We start from the raw sequence: 24,119 nt of genomic DNA, 5'->3' as shown, positions 1-24,119 counted from the left end.
CATAAAATTTACTTTTTTTTTGAGACAGATTCTCACTCTGTCACCCAGGCTGGAGTGCAATGGCATGATCATGGCTCACTGAAGCCTCAACCTCTGGGGGTCAAGTGATCCTCCCACTTCTGTCTCCTGGGTAGCTGGGACCACAGGTATGTGCCACCACGCCTGGCTAATTTTTTGTAGAAATGGAGTTTCACTATGTTGCCCAGGCTGGTCTCGAGCTCCTGGGCTCAAGCAACCCACCTACCTCAGCCTCCCAAAGTGCTGGGATTACAGGGGTGAGCCGCCGTGCCTGCCACCCATCCTGCCCTACTTTTTATTTATTTATTATTATTTATTATTATTATTTTTTTTAGACAGAGTCTCACTCTGTTGCCTAGGCTGGAATGCAGTGGCTCAATCAAGCCTCAAACTCCTGGGCTTGGCCGGGCACAGTGGCTCACACCTGTAATCCCAGCACTTTGGGAGGCCAAGGTGGGTGGATCGCCTGAGCACAGGAGTTCGAGACCACCCTGGGCAACATGGTGAAACATGTATTTCTCTACTAAAATACAAAAAATTAGCTGGGCACGGTGGCATGCGTCTGTAGTCCCAGCTACTCGGGAGGCTGAGGCATAAGAATTGCTTGAGCCCATGAGGTGGACGTTGCAGTGAGACGAGATTGTGCCACTGCAGTCCAGCTTGGGCTACAGAATGAGACTCTGTCTCAAAAACAGAAACAAAACAAAACAAAACAAAACAAAAACCAACCAAACAAACAAACAAAGAAAACTCCCAGGCTCAAACAATCTTCCACATCTGGCTAATTTTTTAAATTTTTTGTAAAGACAGGGTTTTGCTCACTATGTTGCCCAGGCTGGTTTTGAACTCCTGGCCTCAAGCAATCCTCCCACCTCAGCCTCCCAAAGTGCTGGGATTACATGTGTAAGCCACCACACCTAGCCAAAATTTACCTTTTTAACTATTTTAAAATGTATATTTCAGTGACATTAAATACATTCACATTGTTGTGTAAAAATCACTGATACACATTCCAGAACTTTTTCATTATCCCAGACAGAACCTCCACCTGTAAATAATAACTTCCATTCCCCTTCATCCTCACCCCCTCTAACCACCATTCTATTTTCTGTCTCTATAAATTTGCCTATGTTAAGTACCTCATGTAAGTGGAATTATACAATATGTGGCCTTCTGTGTCCGGCTTATTGCACTTAGCATAATGTTTTCAAGGGTCATCCATGTTGTAGCAGGTATCAGAATTTCCTGTTTTTTTTTGAGACAGAGTCTTGCTCTGTCACCCAGACTGAAGTGCCGTGGCGTGATCTTGGCTCACTGCAACTTCTGCCTCCCAGGTTCAAGCCGTTCTCCTGCCTCAGCCTCCTGAGTAGCTGGGATTACAGGTGTGTACCACCATGGCCAGCTAATTTTTGTATTTTTAGTAGAGACAGGGTTTTACCATGTTGGCCAGGCTGGTCTTGAACTCCTGACCTCAAGTGATCCGCCTGCCTTGGCTTCCCAAAGTGCTGGGATTACAGGCATGAGGCACTGTGCCCAGCCCAGAATTTCCTTCCTTTTTAAGACTAAATAATATTTCATATATGTATATGCCAAGCTTTGTTTATCCATTCATCCATCGATGGACACTTGGGTTGCTTCTACCTTTTGGCTGTTGTGAATAATGCTGCTATGAACATGGGTATAAAAATACCTGTTTGAGTTCCTGCTTTCAATTCTTTTGGGTAGATACCTAGGAGCAGAATTGCTTGATCATATGGTAATTCTATGTTTAACTTTTTTAGGAACTACCAAAATGTTTTCAACAGTGGCTGCATCATTTTACATTCCCACCAGCAATGCACAAGAGTTCCAATTTCTCCATATTCCCACCAGTGCCCTTTTTTTTTTTTTTTTTTTTTGAGACAGGGTCTCGCTCTGTCACCCAAGCTGGAGTGCAGTGGCATGATCATAGTTCACCGCAGCTTCAAACTCCTAGGCTCAAGTGATCCTCCCACCTTGGCCTCCTCAAGTACTGGGATTGAGGCCAGGCACGGTGGCACACACCTGTAATCCCAGCACTTTGGGAGGCCAAGGTGGGCGGATCACTTGAGGCCAGGAGCTCAAGACCAGCCTGGCCAACATGGTGAAACCCCGTCTCTATTAAAAATCCAAAAATTAGCTGGGTGTGGTGGTGTGCATCTGTAATCCCAGCTACTTGGGAGGCTGAGGCATGAGAATCAATTGAACCTGGGAGGTGGAGGTTCCGATTAGCTGAGATTTTGTCACTGCACTCCAGCCTCGGTGACACAGCAAGACTCCATCTCAAAAATAAAATAAAGTACTGGGATTACAGGTGTGAGCCACTAAGCCCGACCACCAGCACTTTTTCTTTTCTTTTTACTTTTGATAATAGCCATCCTAATGGGTGAGAGGTCATATGTGAGATCGTTTTTGAGCACAATACTCCAGATACCTGAGTGTTTCAGGCTCCAGGGTCTGCTTCTCCCCCTGAGACCCCACCTCTCCCAGCTCTAAGAACTGGCATTTCCTTGTGGTGGCAAAATCACCCTTGCAGCTGAGCAGCCAACATGGTTCTTTCTCCTGCACCCTCTGGTTTCTTCCAAGCTCTGAAGAGCTGGCTATCTCTCTGCCTTTCACTTATGTAGGGTTGGACTGAGAAATAATACAGGCTCTAGGGAGAATACTAACTCTTTCTGAGCCCACACTCTTCCGAACTTCTTTTTCCACATAGTCTTCCAGACCAGAGGCTACTGTGCTGACTCCATGGAGGCCAGCTATGGCTTTGACCTGCCACTGACCTCAGAACTAGAACAGCATCCAAAGTCTTGGGCAAAACTGTTTCTTGGTCCCATAAGGACCCAGGGGAACATCTTATATTGCTCTGGCTACAAACCCCATGCTATTTGAATCAGCCCCTTCCTTTGCTGAAGCTCGTATCTGGGTTTAGGTCTCCAAGACAGACACTGGGTGTGGTGATTCACCCTGTCTAATCCTCATGACTCTTCAAGGGGAACTTGGAGACCTGGAATTTTGGTCAGGAGTCCCTGTTCATATTCCCAGAACCCAGGCTCTCTGGGGTAACATTTGTTTATGTTGTTTAATAGTTACATCCTCTCCATGGCCTTCTGATGTCAAGAGCAGGCCACGTCAAACCTGGCCCCCATGTCCATGTTAAAGCTGGCCCCTATGGGCTACAGACGTCCCAGGCTTTGCTTCAGCCCAGGCCTCACCCCTTTGCTTACAAGTACCTGATGAAAATTTCTTTTTCTTTTAGCTGATTCTGTCTTCTGTGAAAGCAGGTGGAAAAGACGTTCTGCTGCATTCCACAGAAGGGAAAACAGGCATATGGAGGGAAGTGACTCAGCCAGGTTCATGGATGGAGTCAGCCACCAAGCCAGGAATGGAGCTCTATCCTCTGACTCTGAAACCACAGCCTTCACCATGGCAGTCACTCCTTTCTTCAAGAGGAAGCTTCAGCTCATGCTCGCAGATATGGCCTTTGGACTCAACAGGTGCTACTGGCATTGGGCAGTGGGGCTTTCTACCCCCGGTTCTTCCCACTCCAATCCAGGAGACTACTGGCCTTCAAATATGGATTTCATGGTACAGCACTTTAAAGGAACTTTCTAAGACTTCCTTTTTTTTTTTTTTTTTTTTTTTTTTTTAGACACAGTCTTGCTCTGTTTCCCAGGCTGAAGTGCAGTGGCACCATCTCAGCTCACTGCAACCTCTGCCTCCCCGTTTCAAGTGATTCTCATGTCTCAGCCTCCCAAGTAGCTGGGAATACAGCCACCTGCCACCACGGCCGGCTAATTTTTTGTATTTTTAGTAGAGATGGGGTTTCACCATGTTGGTCAGGCTGGTCTCGAGCTCCTGACCTCAGGTGATCTGCCTGCCTTGGCCTCCCACAGTGCTGGGATTATAGGCGTAAGCCACCGTGCCTGGCCTCGAAGACTCTTTCTAAAGCAAAGCACATGACTTTCCAAGTTTGGAAAATCAAAAGCCCCTAAAGATAGGAAAGATGACAGCTGTACAAGTCCTCATGCCTTCCCTTGCACTCTCGCTTCCTCTCTCGGAGTCCTCTCATTTCAATTCCCAATTCCATTACTGCACCAAGCTTCTGGGGTTCATGCTCCCCACAGCCCAAGCACAGACAAATTTCAAATCACTGTCTTTTGCTTCCTATATTTCAACTGAGATTGATGGGGATTTTCAGTTTTACTAAACTTAAGCACACCCTTGCTCAAGAACCTGCAGTACCTTTCTGGAGTCTATGGAATCAAGTGCACACTTCTAGCTGCAGTAAGATCTTTTATAATCTGACCTCACTCTAGTTGAACTTAGCTCTCATGCAATGTAAACCTTCCCTAATCAAGCCAGACTTCTCACTGCTTGTGCATACATCTACACACACACACACACACAGAGAGAGAGAGACTTAAATACATACAGGTTTATTCTCCACAACATGTAAAAATGTTTATTCCTAGCTCCTGTCTCTTTCCAGGGGTCTTACCTGGAATTCTTGTTTCCTGCCCTCTGCCAATCCCAACCTCACCCATCTTTTAAGATTTGTTCATGGGTGAGCGCGGTGGCTCACACCTGTAATCCCAGCACTTTGGGAGGCTGAGGTGGGTGGATTACTTGAGATCAGGAGTTTGAGACCAGCCTGGCCAACATGGTGAATCCCGTCTCTACTAAAAATACAAAAATTGGCTGGATGTGGTGGTGTAAGCCTGTAATTCTAGCTACTCAGGAGGCTGAGGCAGGAGAAATGCTTGAACCTGGAGATGGAGGCTGCAGTGAGCTGAGATCATGCTACTGCACTCCAGCCTGGGCGACAGAGCAAGACTCTGTCTCAAAAAAAAAAAAAAAAAAAAGATTTGTTCAGGAAGCCAGGCACGGTGGTTCATGCCTGTAATCCCAGCACTTTGAGAGGCCAAGGTGGGCAGATTGCTTGAGCTCAGGAGTTCAAGACCAGCTTGGGCAACATGGTGAAACCCCTTGTTCTCTACCAAAAATAGAAAAACTAGCCAGGTGTGGTGGCGGGTGCCTGTAGTCCCAGCTACTCAAGAGGCTAAGCAGGAGAATTGCTTGATCCTGGGAGGCAGAGGTTGCAATGAGCCAAGACAGCGCCACTGCACACCAACCTGGGTGACAGTGTGAGACCCTGTTCCCCTCCCCCCGCAAAAATAGATTAGTCCGGGAAATCTCTAACTTTAGTGTCTCCAGTCTCTGAACTTCTGCTGCATTTGTGGCTGATAGGCTGCTTAAAGATTAACAACTTTTACAAAAATCTTGGTAAAAATTACATAATATTTACCATCTTTACAATTTTTTATGTGTGCAGTTCAGTAGTGTTTAGTACATTTCGCTTGTTGTGCAACCAATCTCCAGAACCTTTTTTTTTCAAGACGGGGTCTCACTCTGCCTCCCAAAGTGCTGGGATTACAGGCATGAGCCACCACGTCTGGTCCAGAACTTTTACATTTTGTAAAACTGAAGCTGTATACCCACCCATTGAACAATAACTCATCATTTCCCCCTTCCTCAGCCTCTGGCAACCACCATTCTACTTTCTGTTTGTATGAATTTGACTATTATATAAAATATAAGTAGATTTAAGTGGAATTATACAGTATTTGCCTTTTTGTGACCAGCTTATTTCACTTACTATGCTGTCTTCAGGGTTTATTGACGTTTTAGCATGTGATAGGATTTCGTTCCTTTTTAAGATTGACTAATATTCCATGTGTAGATATGCTGCATTTTGTTTATCCATTTATCTGCGTGGACATTTGGGTTGCTTCCCCCTCTTGGCTATTGTGAACAGTGCTGCTGTGAACAAAGGTATGCAAATCTCTCATCAAGACCCTGCTTTTACTTCTATATCTAGAAGTGGAGTTGCTGAATCATCTGGTGGTTCTGATTTTTTTGAGGAACTGCCATATATCAGCTGCACAATTTTACAATCCCACCAACAGTGCACAAGGATTCCACTCTCTCCACATGATCACCAACACTTGTTATTTTCTGTTTATTTTTTTCTTTATAGTTGCCATCCTGTTTAAAGACTTTTTCATTGTTTCATGTAAATTCATTTTGTCTTCCTAACAGATTTCAGGTGTCTTCAGGGCAGGAATCTTGCCCTGTTCTCCTGTGTACCCTCAGTGCCTAGCACCGTATGAGGCATGTCCTGAGGTGTCTGAAGGTCCTTTTTGGTTGATTGGATGAAATGAACAGTTTGAGTTGAGCTTAGTCCTTTTGAGAACTTAGGGTAGAATTCCCTTTACAAACAGAACAAGCTGACTGCTATGATACAGACTGAACGAATCTTCAGGACACTGCTGCACTGTGGAGCAAAGTCTGCATGGGGACAGTGTCACTGTCGCTTCCTCTTTGACTGAAGATGCAATATTGTGGTCATCACACAAGCTGCTGGGTCTACTCTCCCTGCAAAGCATAATGCTCTGGAAACCCAATTCTATGCAGGTAGAACCAGAAGACCTTAGAAATAAAAACAAAACCAAAAACTGACCTTGAGAAGCTCAGATGAGGGACAGCATGGGAACTGAGAGGAAACATCACAGATAGACAGGTACTAGTAGGTACAGCTATTCTCAACTCTGCTTTGTTCTAACCGCTACTTAATTTCCCTTCATTTTCCTGAGGTCTTGGGGAGCCAATTTTTTATTCACTGCTATGACTTTGAGGGTTCCTCTGGGTCTCCAAGCTCTTTTTTTTTTTTTTGGGGGGGGGGACAGAGTCTCACTATGTCACCCAGGCTAGAGTGCAGTGGCATGCTCTTGGCTCACTGCAACCTCTGCCTCCCGGGTTCAAGCAATTCTTGTGCCTCAGCCTCCTGAGTAGCTGGGACCACAGACGCATACTACCATGTCCAGCTGATTTTTTTTTTTTTTTAAATTTTAGTAGAGACAGGGTTTCACCATGTTGCTCAGGCGGTCTTGAACTCCTGAGCTCATGCAATCCACCTGCCTTGGCCTCCCAAAGTGCTAGGATTACATTTGAGCCACTGCACCTGGCCTCCAAGCTCTTTTAGTCTATATGGAAAAGTCCCTCCACTTAGCCATGTGTTTGGCATTTAAAAAATAAAACTATCACTAGGAATCTAAAAAAAGAACAAGTACAAAAGTGCTGAAGCAATTAACTTTCTGAGAACAGATTCTCTAGAAAAGTCGCCTCGAGGTGGCTTGGTTGGCACAAGGCTCTCAGGTATACATCCCTTTCCTTGATTCATCCCTGTCTGGGGAATGCTGCCCAAAGACCTGCTTTGTAGTCCCGGGCCATCCCCACCTCTGTGTTCTCCTCCGGCCCCCATCTCAAAGGATGGGGTTGAAGTAGAAGCCCCAGTAGATAGATAGTTTGTAGTTTAGTTGGGTGAAAAAAATAAAACAACACTCCCTAGATATATGATGCATTGGCTGACATTTTCCCCACTTGTTTGGTGATGAGAATCCTCTGGGTCACCTATTAAGGTTCCTTCAGATTCCCTCCTATCAGATTCCTTCACTTGAGGCCAGGAGTTCAAGACCAGCCTGGACAACACAGAGAGACCTCATCTCTACAAAAATTAAAAAAAAAAACAGGGCATAATGGTGCATACCTGTGGTCCCAGCTACTAGGGAGGCTGAGGTAGGAGGACTGCTTGAGCCAAGGGGTTTAAGGCTGCAGTAAGGTATGATTGCATCACTGCACTCTAGTCTGGGTAACAGACTGATACGCTGTCTCTCTTTAAAAAAAATCAGATTTCTAGGCCCCGTCTAAAGAATCAGAATTTACAAACGGGTAACCTGAAAATCTGTACTTCTTCAACTTTCAAGCCAAGTGACTCTTATCATCAGACAAGTGTGGCAAAGATAACATTACTGAATATTTATTATTTCAGATACCTGGGCATCTACTCAACAGGGCTTTTTTTTTTTCTTTTTTTTCTTTTTTCCCCTTCAGGGAAGGGTAAAGAGACAACACCATCTTAGTGATGATTATCAACACAGGCTTGGGAGCAGGAAACCTGGGTTTGATTTGCCAGGTATTGGCTGTGTGATCTTGGACAAGTTATTTAACCTCTCAGTGCCTCAGTTTCTTTATCCATAAAGTGGGGATGATATTGCATCTCCTTCACTGAGGATCAAATGAAATAATGCATACAGAACTGTTAGTCCAGTGCCTGCTAAATAAAAGCCATTGTCAATAAATAGATGCTATTGTTATTTCCCCATAGAAGAACCCTAGAGTATCCCCATCATATAAATATGGGTGAATAGTTGTGGAAAAGGAAGACTGGCTATGGGTGGTTCCAGGAGTCCACACAGATAAATAAGCACAGCCAGAAGGCCCAGTGATCACTTCTCTGACTAGACCCAGCAGACACAACTGTGGCTGGCTACATTAGACAAATGGAAGAACACTTTAATCAAAGTCTGGTTCAAGGTGGGCAGGCAGGAATCAAGGCAGACATGACTTGGATGGACAGCTGGAGCTATCCTGGGATGTCACCATGGGTTAGAAGTAGGAAGATTCCCAGTTAGAAGGACAAGCACCTCCACTTGCCTGATTGAATTTGATACTGCCTCAGAGATAGTTCTCCAAACCTGGAGTCAACCAGGTCTGCATGTGAGTCTCAGTGCTTCCATTTCCCTGGAGTTTAACCTTGTGGAAATTGCTTAAGCCCAGTGAACCTTCATTTTCTCATCCATAAAATGGTGACATTAATAGTACCTTCCTTAAAGGTGTTAAGATGTAAAAAGAAAATGAATGTAATGCAAATAAAAGTTGGTTATTATTATTATTATCTATCTTTAACAAGGGATAAATTGTAAGATTGTATTGTCCCCTTGGAGACAACAGACTTCTTTTTTACTTTTATTTTTTGAGACAGAGTCTCATTGCCCAGGCTGGAGTGCAGTGGTGTGATCAAGGTTCATCGCCACCTCAACCTCCCAAGCTCAAGCAATCCTCCCACCTCAGCCTCCTGAGTAGTTGGGACCACGGGTGTGTGCCACCACTTCTGGCTAATTTTTAAAAAATATATTATAGAGACGAGGTCTCACTATGTTGCCCAAACTGGTCTGATACTCCTGGGCTCAAGCCATCCTCCCGCCTCGGACTCCCAAAATGTTGGGATTACAGGTGTGAGCCACTGCATCTGGCACTCTGCCTTTTCTTTAGTCCCTGCCACATTCCCCACCATCACTGTCTCCAGAGTAAACAAAGAACGCCCATGTAGATTACCCACATACTGTTCCTCCCACTCACTCTGCACACACACCTGCCTCCAGGGATCCCTGCTCCCTCTTCCCACAGATATTCATACATTTAGTCCTCTAGCAGCCTTCTCAAAGGAGACTGTCCCCTCTGCAGGACGTGGCTGCCTCCAAACCCTCCTCAGAGGCTCAGCAAACCAGAGAAAAGAAGCACCTTCTGCAGGAGGGTGGGCAAGACAGATTGAGGATGGGGATGGATGGTGATCGGGAAAAGGGAGGAGCTGAGGATTCAGAATAAGAAAGGAGAGGGTGGAAATGTGTCATGAAGTTCCTCAAAATCTGTGAATCCTGAATCTCATCATTTTTAGCGAATGAACTCAGATGATTCACTTCCCTTCATTAGCCTCTATTTTCCTCTCTGTGTAATGGAAGGGGAAGTGCTTGCTTTGAAGACAGAGATGCATATAGAATCCAGCACATAGAATCCAGCTTGGGAGAGCCATGAGCATGTGGAATTAGACATCATATGGGTTATGAATATTATGTTAGTTTTCTTCTGAATAGGATTTTTTCAGTATTTCAGCTTCTGGCTGAACATATATCCCTAAATATTATTGACTTTTTGGCAGTCTTCAGCAAGCCCACCATTTGCTGGTTAGTCATCCCAGTCCTTTGTTCCTGGGCATGCCCCTTTGCTTCTAGTTAAGCATCTATTGCCACCCAACATGGTAACCTGAACTCTGAGCAGAAGTTTTAGGACCAGGGCCTAACTTTGGTTCCTGATGAGGGGCTCAGAATCCAGAAGGTCTGGTAAGCCATGACCAACACTACTTTTTTTTTTTTTTTATGGAGTCTCCCTTTGTCACCCAGGCTGGAGTGCAGTGGCCCGATCTCGGCTCACTGAACCCTCTGCCTCCCGGGTTCAAGCAAGTCTTCCGCCTCAGCCTCCTGAGGAGCTGGGATTACAGGCGTGTGACACCACACTGGCTAATGTTTGTATTTTTAGTAGAGACGGGGTTTCACCATGTCGGCCAGGCCAGTCTCGAACTCCTGACCTCAAGTGATCCAGCCGCCTCAGCATCCCAAAGTGCTGGGATTACAGGCGTGAGCCACTGCACCTGGCAAACTACTTTAAAGCAGTAAGTTCCTGACTTAGGTAATAACTGGGTTTGGGTCAGGGAGAGACAAAGAAAAATTTGGCCAAGACTCATGACATACATGCAGAAGTCTGAGCTGACTGGCCTGGGTAGGCCTAGGAAGCAGGCCAGAGCTGGTAAGGCAGAAAAAGAGTGAGGAAGGTCATAGCCTGATGCTGGAGGGACCAGCTTTAGTTCCCCTTTCATGGTGCTACTGACGACAGTGTAACCTCAGGGTTCAGCCCCTGGGCTCTTTGCTTTCCATGAGTAAGGAAGCAAGAATGCTGCCTCCCTCCACCCCTTCCACAGCCCGCTGGGGGCCTGCAGCTCCAGCAATCCCCCTATCATGTTACATGCCCAGAAGCGGCTTTCAGTGCCTGCTGTTGCCAGCCGGCTTCACCCTTCACACTAGACACTCAGGAAGAAGGGGTCCTTAGACTCAAGGAAGCTATGTGACCAGCATTCCGTACCTCCTTCCCAGAACTGTTGAAGAGTCCGTCTGCCTCATGTGTAGGAGGGAAAGAGGCGCTTCAAGCCACACGGGGACACAGACAAGAGGGAGAGGGAGTAAGCATAGGCAATGTGGGAGTGAACAGCACATGCAGCTGTGGGTCCAGCTGCCTGATTGCTGGGAACTGCTGGCCAAGGATACAGCATCCCCATTGGCCTGGAATCCTGGAATGGACTCCAGCCTGACTTGGTCTTCTGAGTCAATCCAGCCACAGTCAAAAAGGGGAGGCAGGCACTCGATGTAGGAACTATAGTTTACACAGTTCCTCTTCCTATCTCTAGCATCCAGAACTGTGCCCAGCACACAGTAGGTCCATGATAAATATGGAATGAATGAATACTTTCACATGCAAGCATGATCTCAGCCAATCTGCAGAGTGAGGCACAGGCTGGACAGGTGGATCACCTGAGGTCGGGAGTTCAAGACCAGCCTGGACAACATGGTGAAACCCCATCTCTACTGAAAATATAAAATTAGACCGGCATGGTGGCAGACACCTGTAATCCCAGCTACTTGGGAGGCTGAGGCAGGAGAATTGCTTGAACCCAGAAGGTGGAGGGTGCAGAGAGCCAAGATTGTACCATTGCACTCCAGCCTGGGTGACAAGAGCAAGACTCCATGTCAAAAAAAAAAAAAAAAGAGTTAAGCAACTTGCCTAAGATCATTCAACTTTGATGTAGCAGACTGAAGGCTAGGCACTGCGGTCTTTCTATAGTGCCATGCTGAGCATTCTTCATATACAACACAGAATTGCATCCTATGACTCCATGGGAACTTCCTTTTGGGTCAGAAAATAGTCCTTAGGGGCTGAGTTTCCTGGACTTAGTCTCAGGGCCAGGTTTGGATACCCTGCCCCTCCCTGCGCATCTGGCATCTGCCTTCCCTTTTATGAGAATCTCCTGGAAAGGGCTTCTCCAGCAGTCTGTGTTGCCACATCTGACTCAGGAGCTCTGTACCCGTGAGACACAGAGGCAGGGGTTGGTGGCTTCACTCTAGGAGTCAGGAAAAGAATGAAATCATACACATTCAGTTCCTTACTGTCTTACCCTCAACAGAAATTTCAGACAGCCTAGACCACAGAGGCAGTTCTTGGAATTCAGGCAAACAACTAATTTGTATTACAGCGGGTGCAACTTAAGAGCTCACAGTCCATAGTCTGAGCAGTCTTTCTGGAAGGAGGTCTCCAAAGTCAGGAGGAGGGCTCCCCTGAGCTGGATCATCTTAGCTCACTGGCCCCTCCCTTCACGGCGTTCTGTCTTTTATGGAGACAGTAAGGTATAGCGCATAGGAACAAGGATCAGAAGACGCTGGGTTTCAGTGCTGGCTTTGCTGCTCATCAACTGTGTATCTTCTCTCCACTTCATTTTCCATATCTGCAAAATGGGAACAATACCAGTCTATATCACAAGGCAGTTATGAGTTTGAAGAGAAATGGTTTACATTAATGTGCCTTGAAGCACAAGACAGAAATACAATATAAAAAATATGGCTGGGGCCGGGCACGGTGGCTCAGGCCTGTAATCCCAGCACTTTGGGAGGCCAAGGTGGGCGGATCACAAGGTCAGGAGATCGAGACCATCCTGGCTAACACGGTGAAACCCCATCTCTACTAAAAATACAAAAAATTAGCCAGGTGTGGTGGCAGGCGCCTGTAGTCCCAGCTAGTGGGGAGGCTGAGGCAGGAGAATGGCGTGAACCCAGGAGGCGGAGCTTGCAGTGAGCCGAGATCGTGCCACTGCACTCCAGCCTGGGTGACAGAGCGAGACTCCGTCTCAAAAAAAAAAAAAAAAAAAAAAAAAAATATGGCTGGGCGTGGTGGCTCATGCCTGTAATCCCAGCACTTTGGAAGGCTGGGGCAGGAGGATCACCTCAGGTCAGGAGTTTGAGACCAGCCTGACCAAGATGGTGAAACACCGTCTCTACTAAAAATACAAAAAAAATTAGCTGGGCGTTGTGGTGCATGCCTGTAATCCCAGCTACTCGGGAGGCTGAGGCAGGAGAATCGCTTGAACCCGGGAGGTGGTGGTCACAGTGAGCAGAGATTGCACCATTGCACTCCAGTCTAGGTGATAAGAGTGAAACTCCGTCTCAAAAAAGAAAAAAAAGTGCACGCCTGTAGTGGGTCATGCCTATAATCCCAGCACTTTGGGAGGCAGAGGCGGATGGGTTGCTTGAGTTCAGAAGCTTGAGATCAGCATGGACAACATAGTGAGACCCCGTCTCTACAAAAAATACAAAATTAGCTGGGTGCAGTGGCTCACGCCTATAATCCTAGCACTTTGGGAGGTTGAGGCAGGCGGATTGCTTGAATCCAGGAGCTCCAGACCAGCCTGGGCAACATGGCAAAACCCCGTCTCTACTAAAAATACAAAAATATTAGCCAGGCGTGGTTGCACATGCCTATAGTCCCAGCTATTCGGGAGGCTGAAGTGGAAGGATCACCTGAACTTGAGGAGGTCAAGGCTGCAGTGAGCCGAAATCGTGCCACTGAACTCCAGCCTGGACAATCAGAGTGAGACCCTGTCTCAAAAAAAAAAAAAAAAAAAAAAGCTGGGTGTGATCACACATACCTGTAGTCCCCGCTAGTCAGGAGGATCACTTAAGCTGGGAAGTGGAGGCTGCAGTGAGCCAGGATCACATCACTGTACTCTTGCCTGGGTGACAGAGTGAGATTCTGTCTCAAAAAAAAAAAAAAAAAAAAAAAAGTACAAGCTGGTACTATTTTTTAAATGTCAAGAAAAAAAAGAGGAGGGAAATTTCCAGGGTGCCCCGAAGCTCTTGTTCCTACTCATTCATTAATTCAGTCACAATAAAGCACCTACGTGAATAAGGCACGTACCAAGTGCTGAGGGAGAGACAAAGATATTTAAGATGTGATCTTTGCTCTCAAATGACTGAAAGTCACCGGGCACAGTGGCTCCTGCCTATAATCCCAGCACTTTGGAAGGATGAGGTGGGAGGACCCCTTGAACCCAGAAGCCCAGCAAAACCTTGTCTTTAAAAAAAAAAAAAAAAGAACTGTGCACAAAGATTTCAGAGAGTGCTAAAGATTAGCACATGGATAAGGAAGTTCTGTGAAGAGTTGAAGTGCTAGGTGAAGAGGTGGCAGGGGGGAGGAGGGGGCGGAAGGGGAGGAGAAAGGGTGTCACGCTTCATAACGGTCTCCAAACCTCTTTGTCCAGGAGGAAATGAAGTCATCTGCTCTCAACAATCAGCATGACAGCCTCCAGCCAAGTAATCTGGAGTCATGAGAGCTGCTAGGGGAGCAACATGAATCATGACGGCCCCTGGGAATTTCCTGATAACTAACCTGGGAGTTTCGGGGTAAGTCCTCAGGCTGCAGCATCTCTGTTTATGTTCTGGTCACGTTTATTTACAATTAATGGGTTCTCAAATCCAAACAAAACTGACCACAGTCTTCTAGAGGAAGTAGCAAGGTTGGCTCTGAGGCCTATAGCATCTCTGACTCAGTCTGTCCCCTGGAAGGCTGGCAGCTCAGCAAGCACAGAAGTCTCTCCAGAAGACAGTGGGTCACCTGCCTCCCAAAAGCTGAAAGGCTAACTTGTACTTTCCCCAGCCGGCAGCTGGCATCCTGAGCCCTCGGCTGGGGCAGAGCAAAGGAGCCTTCCTCCTTCCTACCTTCCTGGCACTCTCCCTGCCTTCCTTCTGTCACTCTCAGGTGGACCCAGACCCAAGGTCCAGATTTGCAAGGCAGGAAAATGCTGCAGGCCTAGGCTGGGAAAGGGACCAAAGCCCCTAGTGGATTGCTGGGACTCAGCCTCCTCCTTCCCACTAAGAGAGCGAGTCCTACTGGGTTCAAAATTACCCCAAGCCCTGGTTCTTGACACTAGGGGAAAGAGATGGGGGTGACAGAATCACAGAATCCCCGCTATGTTCCTCCAAGTGTGCCCAGAGATGCGTGTGTGTGTGTGTATACACAAATGTCTGCTTATCCTCAGGCAGGAAGGGTGGATGGAGTCATTTACACATGGTCTGTTTTTCTGGAGGACAATTTTATTTGATAAACAATTGTTTCTATCTGAATAGAATAAACAAGGCTCTATGATGAAGTAAAACACTAAATACACATGCATTAAAAATGTGTAATTATCTTTTTGGAATGGGCTATACAGAGATGTGCTTTTTAAAATGTTAAGAGTGTAAAAGGACAAACAGTGAAAAATAAATCTTCCTCTTATTTTGTCCTCCAGTCTCCCAATTCCTTTACTCAGAGGTGAGAACAGAACTTCCACACCCTCCAGAACCTCCACAGTTAGAACTGTCTACATGTTTCCATTGTCTTTACTTTTATTCTTGCCTGCACAAATAAATGAATTGCTCATTATGGAAACTTCCCAAAAGACCCGTTAACACTTCAATAGGAAGCACCAACAGTTTATGCCCTAGGACTTTGTTCCCACAATCCTGTAACATCATATCACGACACCTAACCCAATCCTTATCAAGCCCTGTCAAAAACGGACTTTAAACCAAGCTGCAAATTTTCAGTCATCTGGCCTTGCCTTTCCCCATCTGATAGCACCATCAAACAAACCCCCTTACTGCCGAAAGCAATAAGCCCGGCTTTGTTCCATCCACTGGTTGTGTTGGTGATATCTGGGGACTGCCACTGAACAGAGGCACAGAGGGAGCCCCTACAGGCAGGGGTTTTTCTGTCTGTATTTCTGGGAGAGTATGTCTCATACATTTGTCGCGTTGATGAAGACTTCACAGCTCCATCAGCTGCGGGCAAGGGGGTCTGAGGCAGTCTTAGGCAAGTTGGGGCCCAGCGGGGAGAAGTTGCAGAAGAACTGATTAGAGGACCCCAGGAGGCTTCAGAGCTGGGCGAGGTAGAGAGTCTCCTGTGCGCCTTCTCTCCTCTCTGCAATTCGGGGACTCCTTGCACTGGAGCAGGCCCCCGGCCAGGCGCATGGGAGGAAGCACGGAGAATTTACAAGCCTCTCGATTCCTCAGTCCAGACGCTGTTGGGTCCCCTCCGCTGGAGATCGCGCTGCCCCCAAATCTTTGTGAGCGTTGCGGAAGCACGCGGGGTCCGGGTCGCTGAGCGCTGCAAGACAGGGGAGGGAGCCGGGCGGGAGAGGGCGGGGCGGCGCCGGGGCGGGCCCTGATATAGAGCAGGCGCCGCGGGTCGCAGCACAGTGCGGAGACCGCAGTCCCGGAGCCCGGGTCAGGGTCCACCTGTCCCCGCAGCGCCGGCTCGCGCCCTCCTGCCGCAGCCACCGGTGAGTGCCGCGGTCCTGAGATCCCCGGACCGGATGCGCGGCGGCCCCAGCTCCCGAGCGTCTGCCTCCCCCGCCCTGGGCTGCCCGGGCTCCCTGGGCTCCCCGGCGGCTGCACGGAGTCAAGGCGCCCCGTCCCGGGCGTCCCCCGCGGGTGCCGATCCAGGCTGCCCGGGAGTCCGGAGCCCAGAGAGGAGAGAGACAGCTGGGGAGCCTGGTCACCGCAGGCACCTCCCCTGCGCTGCAGTCGCCCGCCTGGCCTGCCTTCCCGCTCCTCCGCCTTTTGCCCTGACTTCTCCTTCCTTTGCAGAGCCGCCGTCTAGCGCCCCGACCTCGCCACCATGAGAGCCCTGCTGGCGCGCCTGCTTCTCTGCGTCCTGGTCGTGAGCTACTCCAAAGTGAGTGCGCTCTTGCTTTGACTGATGCTGCCCAAGGACCTCTGATCAGCACCAGGGGAGAGGAGGGGCTACTCAGGGAGCTGGGGTCCTCCGGATTCCATCCACAGCAGGGCCAGGCTCTCCCCAGGAAATGGGACAGGGTGGCAGCGGAGGCTTGAGAACCACGGGGGTTGGCACTGGCTGGCAAGGGAGGAAGAGGCCGCCGGGACTGCCCCAGCCTGCGGGCATCTGGTAGATGAAGCTTGCTTGGGTCAATCCATTTCTCCTGGCTGGAAACCCATGGTCTTCCATTTGAGAACTAGATACGAACAGGGTGAGGCGAGAGGGAGAGGGAAGAGTGGGTTTTGGGATTGGGGCCAGTTTACCCTCACCCTGGAGTCCCTGGAGCATGGGACCTTTGATGAAGCCTCCTCCCGAATCTCTTCCAGGGCAGCAATGAACTTCATCAAGCTCCATGTGAGTATCCACCCCTACAACAGTTGGCTGCACAGACATGTTGGGAAGGCTTCAGGGGACATCCCCTCCCTGCCCTCTGCTGCAGGGCTGCGCCAGCCGTTACCACTTCAACTCCCCCTCGCTTACCCCACCTTTGTTCTCTCCAGCGAACTGTGACTGTCTAAATGGAGGAACATGTGTGTCCAACAAGTACTTCTCCAACATTCACTGGTGCAACTGCCCAAAGAAATTCGGAGGGCAGCACTGTGAAATAGGTATGGGGATCTCCACTGCAACTGGGAGGGAGGGGGCACCAGAAATTTGGGGACAGGGAGGGATGGGTGGGAGGCAAGAGCAGGCAGGAGTTAGGAGCTGGAGGTAGGGTGGGTGACATCTTCATCCCTATGTGACAAGCATAAACACACACACATGCTCATGAAACAGTGGCCACACAAATGTGAGGTGGGGTTGGAAGGAGACCCTGTCCAGTCTTCTGGCAGGTCTGAAACGACATCTTTAAAATGTCCGTTGGCAGCTGGGCATGGTGGCTCACGCTTGTAATCCCAGCATTTTGGGAGGTCAAGGTGAGTGGATCATTTGAGGTCAGGAGTTCAAGACCAGCCTGGACAACATGGTGTAACCCTGCCTCTACTAAAAATGCAAAAATCAGCCCGGCATGGTGGTGGATGCCTGTAGTCCCAGCTACTTGGGAGGCTGAGGCAGGAGAATCGCTTGAACCTGGGAGGCAGAGATCTCAGTGAGCTGAGATCACACTACTGCACTCCAACTGGGCGACAGAGCAAGACTCCATCTCAAAAAAAAAAAAAAAAAAAAGTTAGTTGGAATGTTCTTCTCTTTCTCATATTCTCTCATCCTCCTGTCCCCTTGTAGATAAGTCAAAAACCTGCTATGAGGGGAATGGTCACTTTTACCGAGGAAAGGCCAGCACTGACACCATGGGCCGGCCCTGCCTGGCCTGGAACTCTGCCACTGTCCTTCAGCAAACATACCATGCCCACAGATCTGATGCTCTTCAGCTGGGCCTAGGGAAACATAATTACTGCAGGTGAGGTGGGGGCAACAAGGACCAAAAGCCCTCCCTACAGCTTCCCAGAAACCTTGTTACCATCCCCTTCTCCCAGAGGGCCGGCCATAGCACAAGAGAAGCGCGGCCTCTGGTTGAGTCTTCCCTGAGGGGAGGAGGCAGGGAAGGCCCTCTGGGTTGGAATGACATCCCCTATCTTTCTGTGTTGCCAGGAACCCAGACAACCGGAGGCGACCCTGGTGCTATGTGCAGGTGGGCCTAAAGCCGCTTGTCCAAGAGTGCATGGTGCATGACTGCGCAGATGGTGAGCATCACTGACCTGCTGATGACAGTGGGGTGGAAGGGGACAAACTCGCATGTCCCCTTATTCCATCACAGGAGGACTGAGGAGGTGGGGGGTGCCCGAGAGGGACGCTTTCTCCTACCTGCCTCCCTAAGACATCCCTCTGTTTGTCCTCCAGGAAAAAAGCCCTCCTCTCCTCCAGAAGAATTAAAATTTCAGTGTGGCCAAAAGACTCTGAGGCCCCGCTTTAAGATTATTGGGGGAGAATTCACCACCATCGAGAACCAGCCCTGGTTTGCGGCCATCTACAGGAGGCACCGGGGGGGCTCTGTCACCTACGTGTGTGGAGGCAGCCTCATCAGCCCTTGCTGGGTGATCAGCGCCACACACTGCTTCATGTACGGCCCTGGGTTTCTCCTCTTCGACTCTTCTGCCCCACCCCAAGCACATCCCTTTCTCCTTCCCAGCAAAGGGTTCCGCCTCATTTCTCCCTCATCTGCCCCTCTCCATGCAGCCCATGGCCTTGGGGACAAGTCGCGCTTTGAGGCCTCTAGGGAGGGAAGGAAGAAGTGGCAGACTTCATGGGACCAAGCTGTTTGATGGGTTTCTTCTCCCACAGTGATTACCCGAAGAAGGAGGACTACATCGTCTACCTGGGTCGCTCAACGCTTAACTCCAACACGCAAGGGGAGATGAAGTTTGAGGTGGAAAACCTCATCCTACACAAGGACTACAGCGCTGACACGCTTGCTCACCACAACGACATTGGTGAGGGGGAACCCCCGCGACTACTGTGGCCATAATGGCTTGGGGAGAGTGGGACCCAGGGAGAGACTGGAGCTGAGGTTGAAGCTGCCCGGTGGGGCAGGGGTGGGGCGGGGGACCTCGAAGCCTCGATATACATGACAAAGAGAGTGGCAGGGAAGAGTTCCATGAAGTCTGAGGGGCCTGGTGCTCCTCTGGAGAGACCCTGAATTTCCCCAACAAGTAGCCTCTTGCTAGTGGAAACAGCCCTGTGGGTATATGGCTTGGGCTGGGAATGCCCTGTTTATATGAATTAGAAAAAGACACACCTTCCTTTGTGGGATGCAGCCTCTGTCTGTGCTGGGATATAGAACTTGGAGAATGGAGCCTTGGGCTGGATTCCAGCCTAACTACCTCAGCTGGGAGTTTTTGCAGAAACGACCTGTACAGCTGTATGCAGTGGCTCTGGCCATCCAAGCCTTTTTCAACACCTGGAACAAAGCCCTTGGGACATGGGGCAGGGGAGGTTTCCAGGTGATAAGCAACCAGCAGACCTCCCTGGATGACTGACCTAGGGATAGGCATAGCTACTTCCTCGGCACTTGGAGGGGACAGATGGGGACCGCCTAACCAGTAGTGATCTTTCTCCTCTGACCCTCTGTCCTCCCCCAGCCTTGCTGAAGATCCGTTCCAAGGAGGGCAGGTGTGCGCAGCCATCCCGGACTATACAGACCATCTGCCTGCCCTCGATGTATAATGATCCCCAGTTTGGCACAAGCTGTGAGATCACTGGCTTTGGAAAAGAGAATTCTAGTAAGTGACAATTGGGACTGACTTAGAAGGTCCTGAGGAGTGTTTTGACCTGAAAGTGAGCCCAGCGTGATCAAGGGAAGACTGCAGAGTTAGAGGTGGGAGCACTGAGGAGGTGGCAGATGGGTCCAGGGATGGATGAGGAGTGTTGTTTAGGGAGTGATGGGCTGCAAAGGTAAGTAGATGGTAGGGGCTATAGGTGGAGTAAAGGCTCAGATTTGCATGGAAGAGAATAAGGGCCTTCCCTGGTAGAGATACTTTATGGTTCCCCTCCCTGGCAGACTCCCAGTGGACAGATAAATCTTGATGCAAACGCCTCCCTGTTTTCTCCACCTAGCCGACTATCTCTATCCGGAGCAGCTGAAAATGACTGTTGTGAAGCTGATTTCCCACTGGGAGTGTCAGCAGCCCCACTACTATGGCTCTGAAGTCACCACCAAAATGCTGTGTGCTGCTGACCCACAGTGGAAAACAGATTCCTGCCAGGTGAGTGTTCCAAGCATCTCTCTCCACCTCTTCCATATCTCCCCATAGCTCCTGGGCTTGTTCCAGGCAGCTTAAGGGTGTCTCTCTCTAGCCAAAGCCCTAAGTAGCCAGAATCAGGAGCTCAGGTCTTTGAGGGTTTAAACCAGTCCTTATGTGTTTGCCAAACATTACCAAAAAAGTCCCAGCTCTGCGCTAGTCACTTCAGACTGGGGGCACGAGATCCTAGAAAGAGGAAACAGTAAAAGACAATGTAACTCAGTGCCCAGGGTGTGTTGTGAACTATAAATGATCAGGTGTTCAGGAGAGGGAGGTGAGTGCCAACCTGAGGGTCAGGGAGGGGAGGCTTTAAAGGAAATGTGACTTGATAGGCATTTGAAGAGGCAGAGGGAAGAAAGGAAGGTGTTTCAGTTGAAAGATACAAAACTGAGAAGGAGGCTGGCATATTCCGGGTGGGGAGGAGAACTAGGGTCTGGGAGTGTGGATGGAAGAGTGGCAGATGACAGGGCTTTTAAAGCCAAGCAGGGGATTTTAAACTTGATGTGGTAGAAAATGGGGCTGCGTCAGGCACAGTGGCTCACGCCTGTAATCCCAGCACTTTGGGAGGCCGAGGCGGGTGGATCACTTGAGGCCAGGAGTTTGAGACCGGCCTGGCCAACATGGTGAAACCCTGTGTCTACTAAAAATGCAAAAAAAAATTAGCCAGGTGTGGTGGTGCCTGCCGGTAAACCCAGCTAATCAGGAGGCTGAGACATGGGAATTGCTTGAGCACAGGAGGCAAGTTTGCAGTGAGCTGAGATTACGTCATTGCATGCCAGCCTGGGTGACAGAGCGAGATTCTGTCCTCCCCCCGCAAAAAAGAAAGAAAATGGGAAGTCGCTAAGGACTTTGACTGGGAAACTCTTCCCTCTCTCTGGTATGGTTGGGTGATGGGATCAGAAATCCCCTCCTCACTTCTCTAGGGCTCATCTTTTGTATCTTTGGCTTCACAGGGAGACTCAGGGGGACCTCTCGTCTGTTCCCTCCAAGGCCGCATGACTTTGACTGGAATTGTGAGCTGGGGCCGTGGATGTGCCCTGAAGGACAAGCCAGGCGTCTACACGAGAGTCTCACACTTCTTGCCGTGGATCCGCAGTCACACCAAGGGAGAGAATGGCCTGGCCCTCTGAGGGTCCCAAGGGAGGAAACGGGCACCACCCGCTTTCTTGCTGGTTGTCATTTTTGCAGTAGAGTTATCTCCATCAGCTGTAAGAAGAGACTGGGAAGATAGACTCTGCACAGATGGATTTGCCTGTGCCACCCACCAGGGCGAACGACAATAGCTTTACCCTCAGGCATAGGCCTGGGTGCTGGCTGCCCAGACCCCTCTGGCCAGGATGGAGGGGTGGTCCTGATTCAACATGTTACTGACCAGCAACTTGTCTTTTTCTGGACTGAAGCCTGCAGGAGTTAAAAAGGGCAGGGCATCTCCTGTGCATGGGTGAAGGGAGAGCCAGCTCCCCCGACGGTGGGCATTTGTGAGGCCCATGGTTGAGAAATGAATAATTTCCCAATTAGGAAGTGTAACAGCTCAGGTCTCTTGAGGGAGCTTAGCCAATGTGGGAGCAGCGGTTTGGGGAGCAGAGACACTAACGACTTCAGGGCAGGGCTCTGATATTCCATGAATGTATCAGGAAATATATATGTGTGTGTATGTTTGCACACTTGTGTGTGGGCTGTGAGTATAAGTGTGAGTAAGAGCTGGTGTTTGATTGTAAGTCTAGATATTTCCTTAAACTGTGTGGACTGTGATGCCACACAGAGTGGTCTTTCTGGAGAGGTTATAGGTCACTCCTGGGGCCTCTTGGGTCCCCCACATGACAGTGCCTGGGAATGCATTATTCTGCAGCATGACCTCTGACCAGCACTGTCTCAGTTTCACTTTCACATAGATGTCCCTTTCTTGGCCAGTTATCCCTTCCTTTTAGCCTAGTTCATCCAATCCTCACTGGGTGGGGTGAGGACCACTCCTGTACACTGAATATTTATATTTCACTATTTTTATTTATATTTTTGTAATTGTAAATAAAAGTGATCAATAAAATGTGATTTTTCTGATGACAAATCTCCCTGGTGCTTGTATGGGAAGGAGTTGGAGTACATAAAAAGGAGAAAATAACAAAGGTGGACTGCACCCCAGAGTTTCTTATGGGACTGCATCTCTGGACTTAATGGAGCTTTGGGAGGTAGAGGTTAGGAGAGCTGTAGGGCAGGGCCACCACAGCACTTAATGTATACAAAGTTTCCCCAAACCACAATCCCATGGCTGTGTAAGTAGTGTACAGGCTTAGTGTCAGCTCCCAATTGCCTCCTTAGCCTGATGCCTTTGTGCAGTGCACATCTTGTACAGCTGTACATGGTGGTCTTCTTTAGGGTTAACTCCACAACATTCTCTTCACTCTGCCCCCAACAATCCTTGAGCTGACCTCAACCAAGAAGAACACCTGTGGCCAGGTGTAGTGGCTCATGCCTGTAATCCCAACATTTTGAGAGGCTGAGGTGGGAGAATCGCTTGAGCCCAGGAGTTTGAGACCAGCCTGGGAAACTTAGTGAGACCCTGTCTCTGCAAAAAATAAAAAATTTAGCCAGGTGTGGTAGCACATGTCTGTAGTCCTAGCTACTTGGGAGGCTGAGGCAGGAGGATCATAAGCCAAGGAGTTCAAGTTTACAGTCAGCTGATTGTGCCACTGTACTCCAGCCTAGGCGACAGAGCAAGACCCTGTCTCAAAAAAAAAAAAAGAAGAAGAAGACCTGTAAGTGAAAATTGCTGGCCGGGCTCGGTGGCTCACGCCTGTAATCCAGCACTTTGGGAAGCCGAGGTGTGTGGATCACCTGAGATCAGGAGTTTGAGACCAGCCTGACCAACATAGTGAAACCCCATCTCTACTAAAAATACAAAAAAATTAGCTGGGTGTGGGAGTGGGCGCCTGTAATCCCAGCTACTCGGGAGGCTGAGGCAGGAGAATCATTTGAACCCGGGAGGCAGAGGTTGCAGTGAGCCGAGATCGCACCACTGCACTCCAGCCTGGGCGACAGAGGGAAGACTTCGCCTCAAATAAATAAAAAAATAAAGAAAGAAAGAAAATTGCTTATCCAGAATGCCAGCTTGGGTCTGTGGCATTCAGGAAACAAAAAACATAATTTCCCATCATCTGTGTGTGGGACTGATGCTGGAATTTTCTCAGTGTGTTAACAGAGCTTATGACCAGCCATTGCTATGCCTATGATTAGGGGGCCCAGAATCTCAAAGCTGGATGATGTCCTAATGGGGGTGACTATATATTTTGAACAAAACATCAAGTTCTGAAAAGCTGGGGTGTAGAAGGCAGGTTGGGAGATAATTGGGTATCAAAAATTAGAATTGCCAAGCTGTGTTAATGGGTTGGGGCAGTGTTTCTTAATCGAGTCATCTGAGGACCTTTTAAAATATGCACACCTACACTCCATCTGTAGAGATTGTGATTCAGGTCAGGGCTGGCTCCAGGTCTCGTGGTTTTAGAAAAGCTCCCTCGGTGTTACTGACATGCACCACTGATTGACAGCCTTTGGGGACAATTGGTCAGAATATATGAAGTGCCCAGAAAAATTCAAGATGTGGTCAGCATGAGTTCTCTGCATGAACAGCCAGTTTTCTGAGTGGGGTTTGGTGGCACAAGGTCTCCTGGATTTCCTGGTTAAAGGCTTTCTGGACCGTGCTTCCCTAGAGGGCAAGAACTCCAAGTATTCGGCTTTTTCTTTTTTTTGAGGCAGGGT

General features: G+C 48.9%; 1 protein-coding gene across 2 annotated transcripts; it reads left to right on the top strand.

Moving 5' to 3' along the window:
- Positions 1-14,043: 14,043 nt before the first annotated feature.
- On the top strand, positions 14,044-22,431 carry PLAU (plasminogen activator, urokinase). Of its 2 annotated transcripts, none has more exons than XM_055353396.2 (11): positions 14,044-14,213; positions 16,440-16,527; positions 16,956-16,983; positions 17,130-17,237; positions 17,854-18,028; positions 18,220-18,311; positions 18,469-18,688; positions 18,910-19,058; positions 19,707-19,847; positions 20,182-20,330; positions 21,320-22,431. In XM_055353396.2, the coding sequence occupies exons 2-11, from the start codon at positions 16,471-16,473 to the stop codon at positions 21,494-21,496; spliced, it is 1,296 nt and encodes a 431-aa protein (XP_055209371.2). In that variant the 5' UTR covers positions 14,044-14,213; positions 16,440-16,470; the 3' UTR covers positions 21,497-22,431. The 2 variants fall into 2 exon arrangements, with proteins under 2 accessions (XP_055209371.2, XP_004049656.3); XM_004049608.5 differs by lacking the exon at positions 14,044-14,213 and adding an exon at positions 16,008-16,132.
- The last annotated feature ends 1,688 nt before the right edge of the window (positions 22,432-24,119 follow it).

The sequence above is a fragment of the Gorilla gorilla genome, chromosome 8 (assembly GCF_029281585.2).
Source record: "Gorilla gorilla gorilla isolate KB3781 chromosome 8, NHGRI_mGorGor1-v2.1_pri, whole genome shotgun sequence".
In the NCBI taxonomy this organism is placed as follows: domain Eukaryota; kingdom Metazoa; phylum Chordata; class Mammalia; order Primates; family Hominidae; genus Gorilla; species Gorilla gorilla.
Note: the sequence above shows the minus strand (reverse complement) of the source record. Positions and strands in the feature narration are given on the sequence as shown.

Coding starts and splice junctions, on each gene's coding strand:
- PLAU (XM_055353396.2), top strand. CDS start 16,471: ATGAGAGCCCTGCTGGCGCGCCTGCTTCTCTGCGTCCTGGTCGTGAGC. Junction 17,238..17,853: donor AGGGCAGCACTGTGAAATAG/GTATGGGGATCT, acceptor GTCCCCTTGTAG/ATAAGTCAAAAACCTGCTAT. Junction 18,689..18,909: donor AGCGCCACACACTGCTTCAT/GTACGGCCCTGG, acceptor CTTCTCCCACAG/TGATTACCCGAAGAAGGAGG.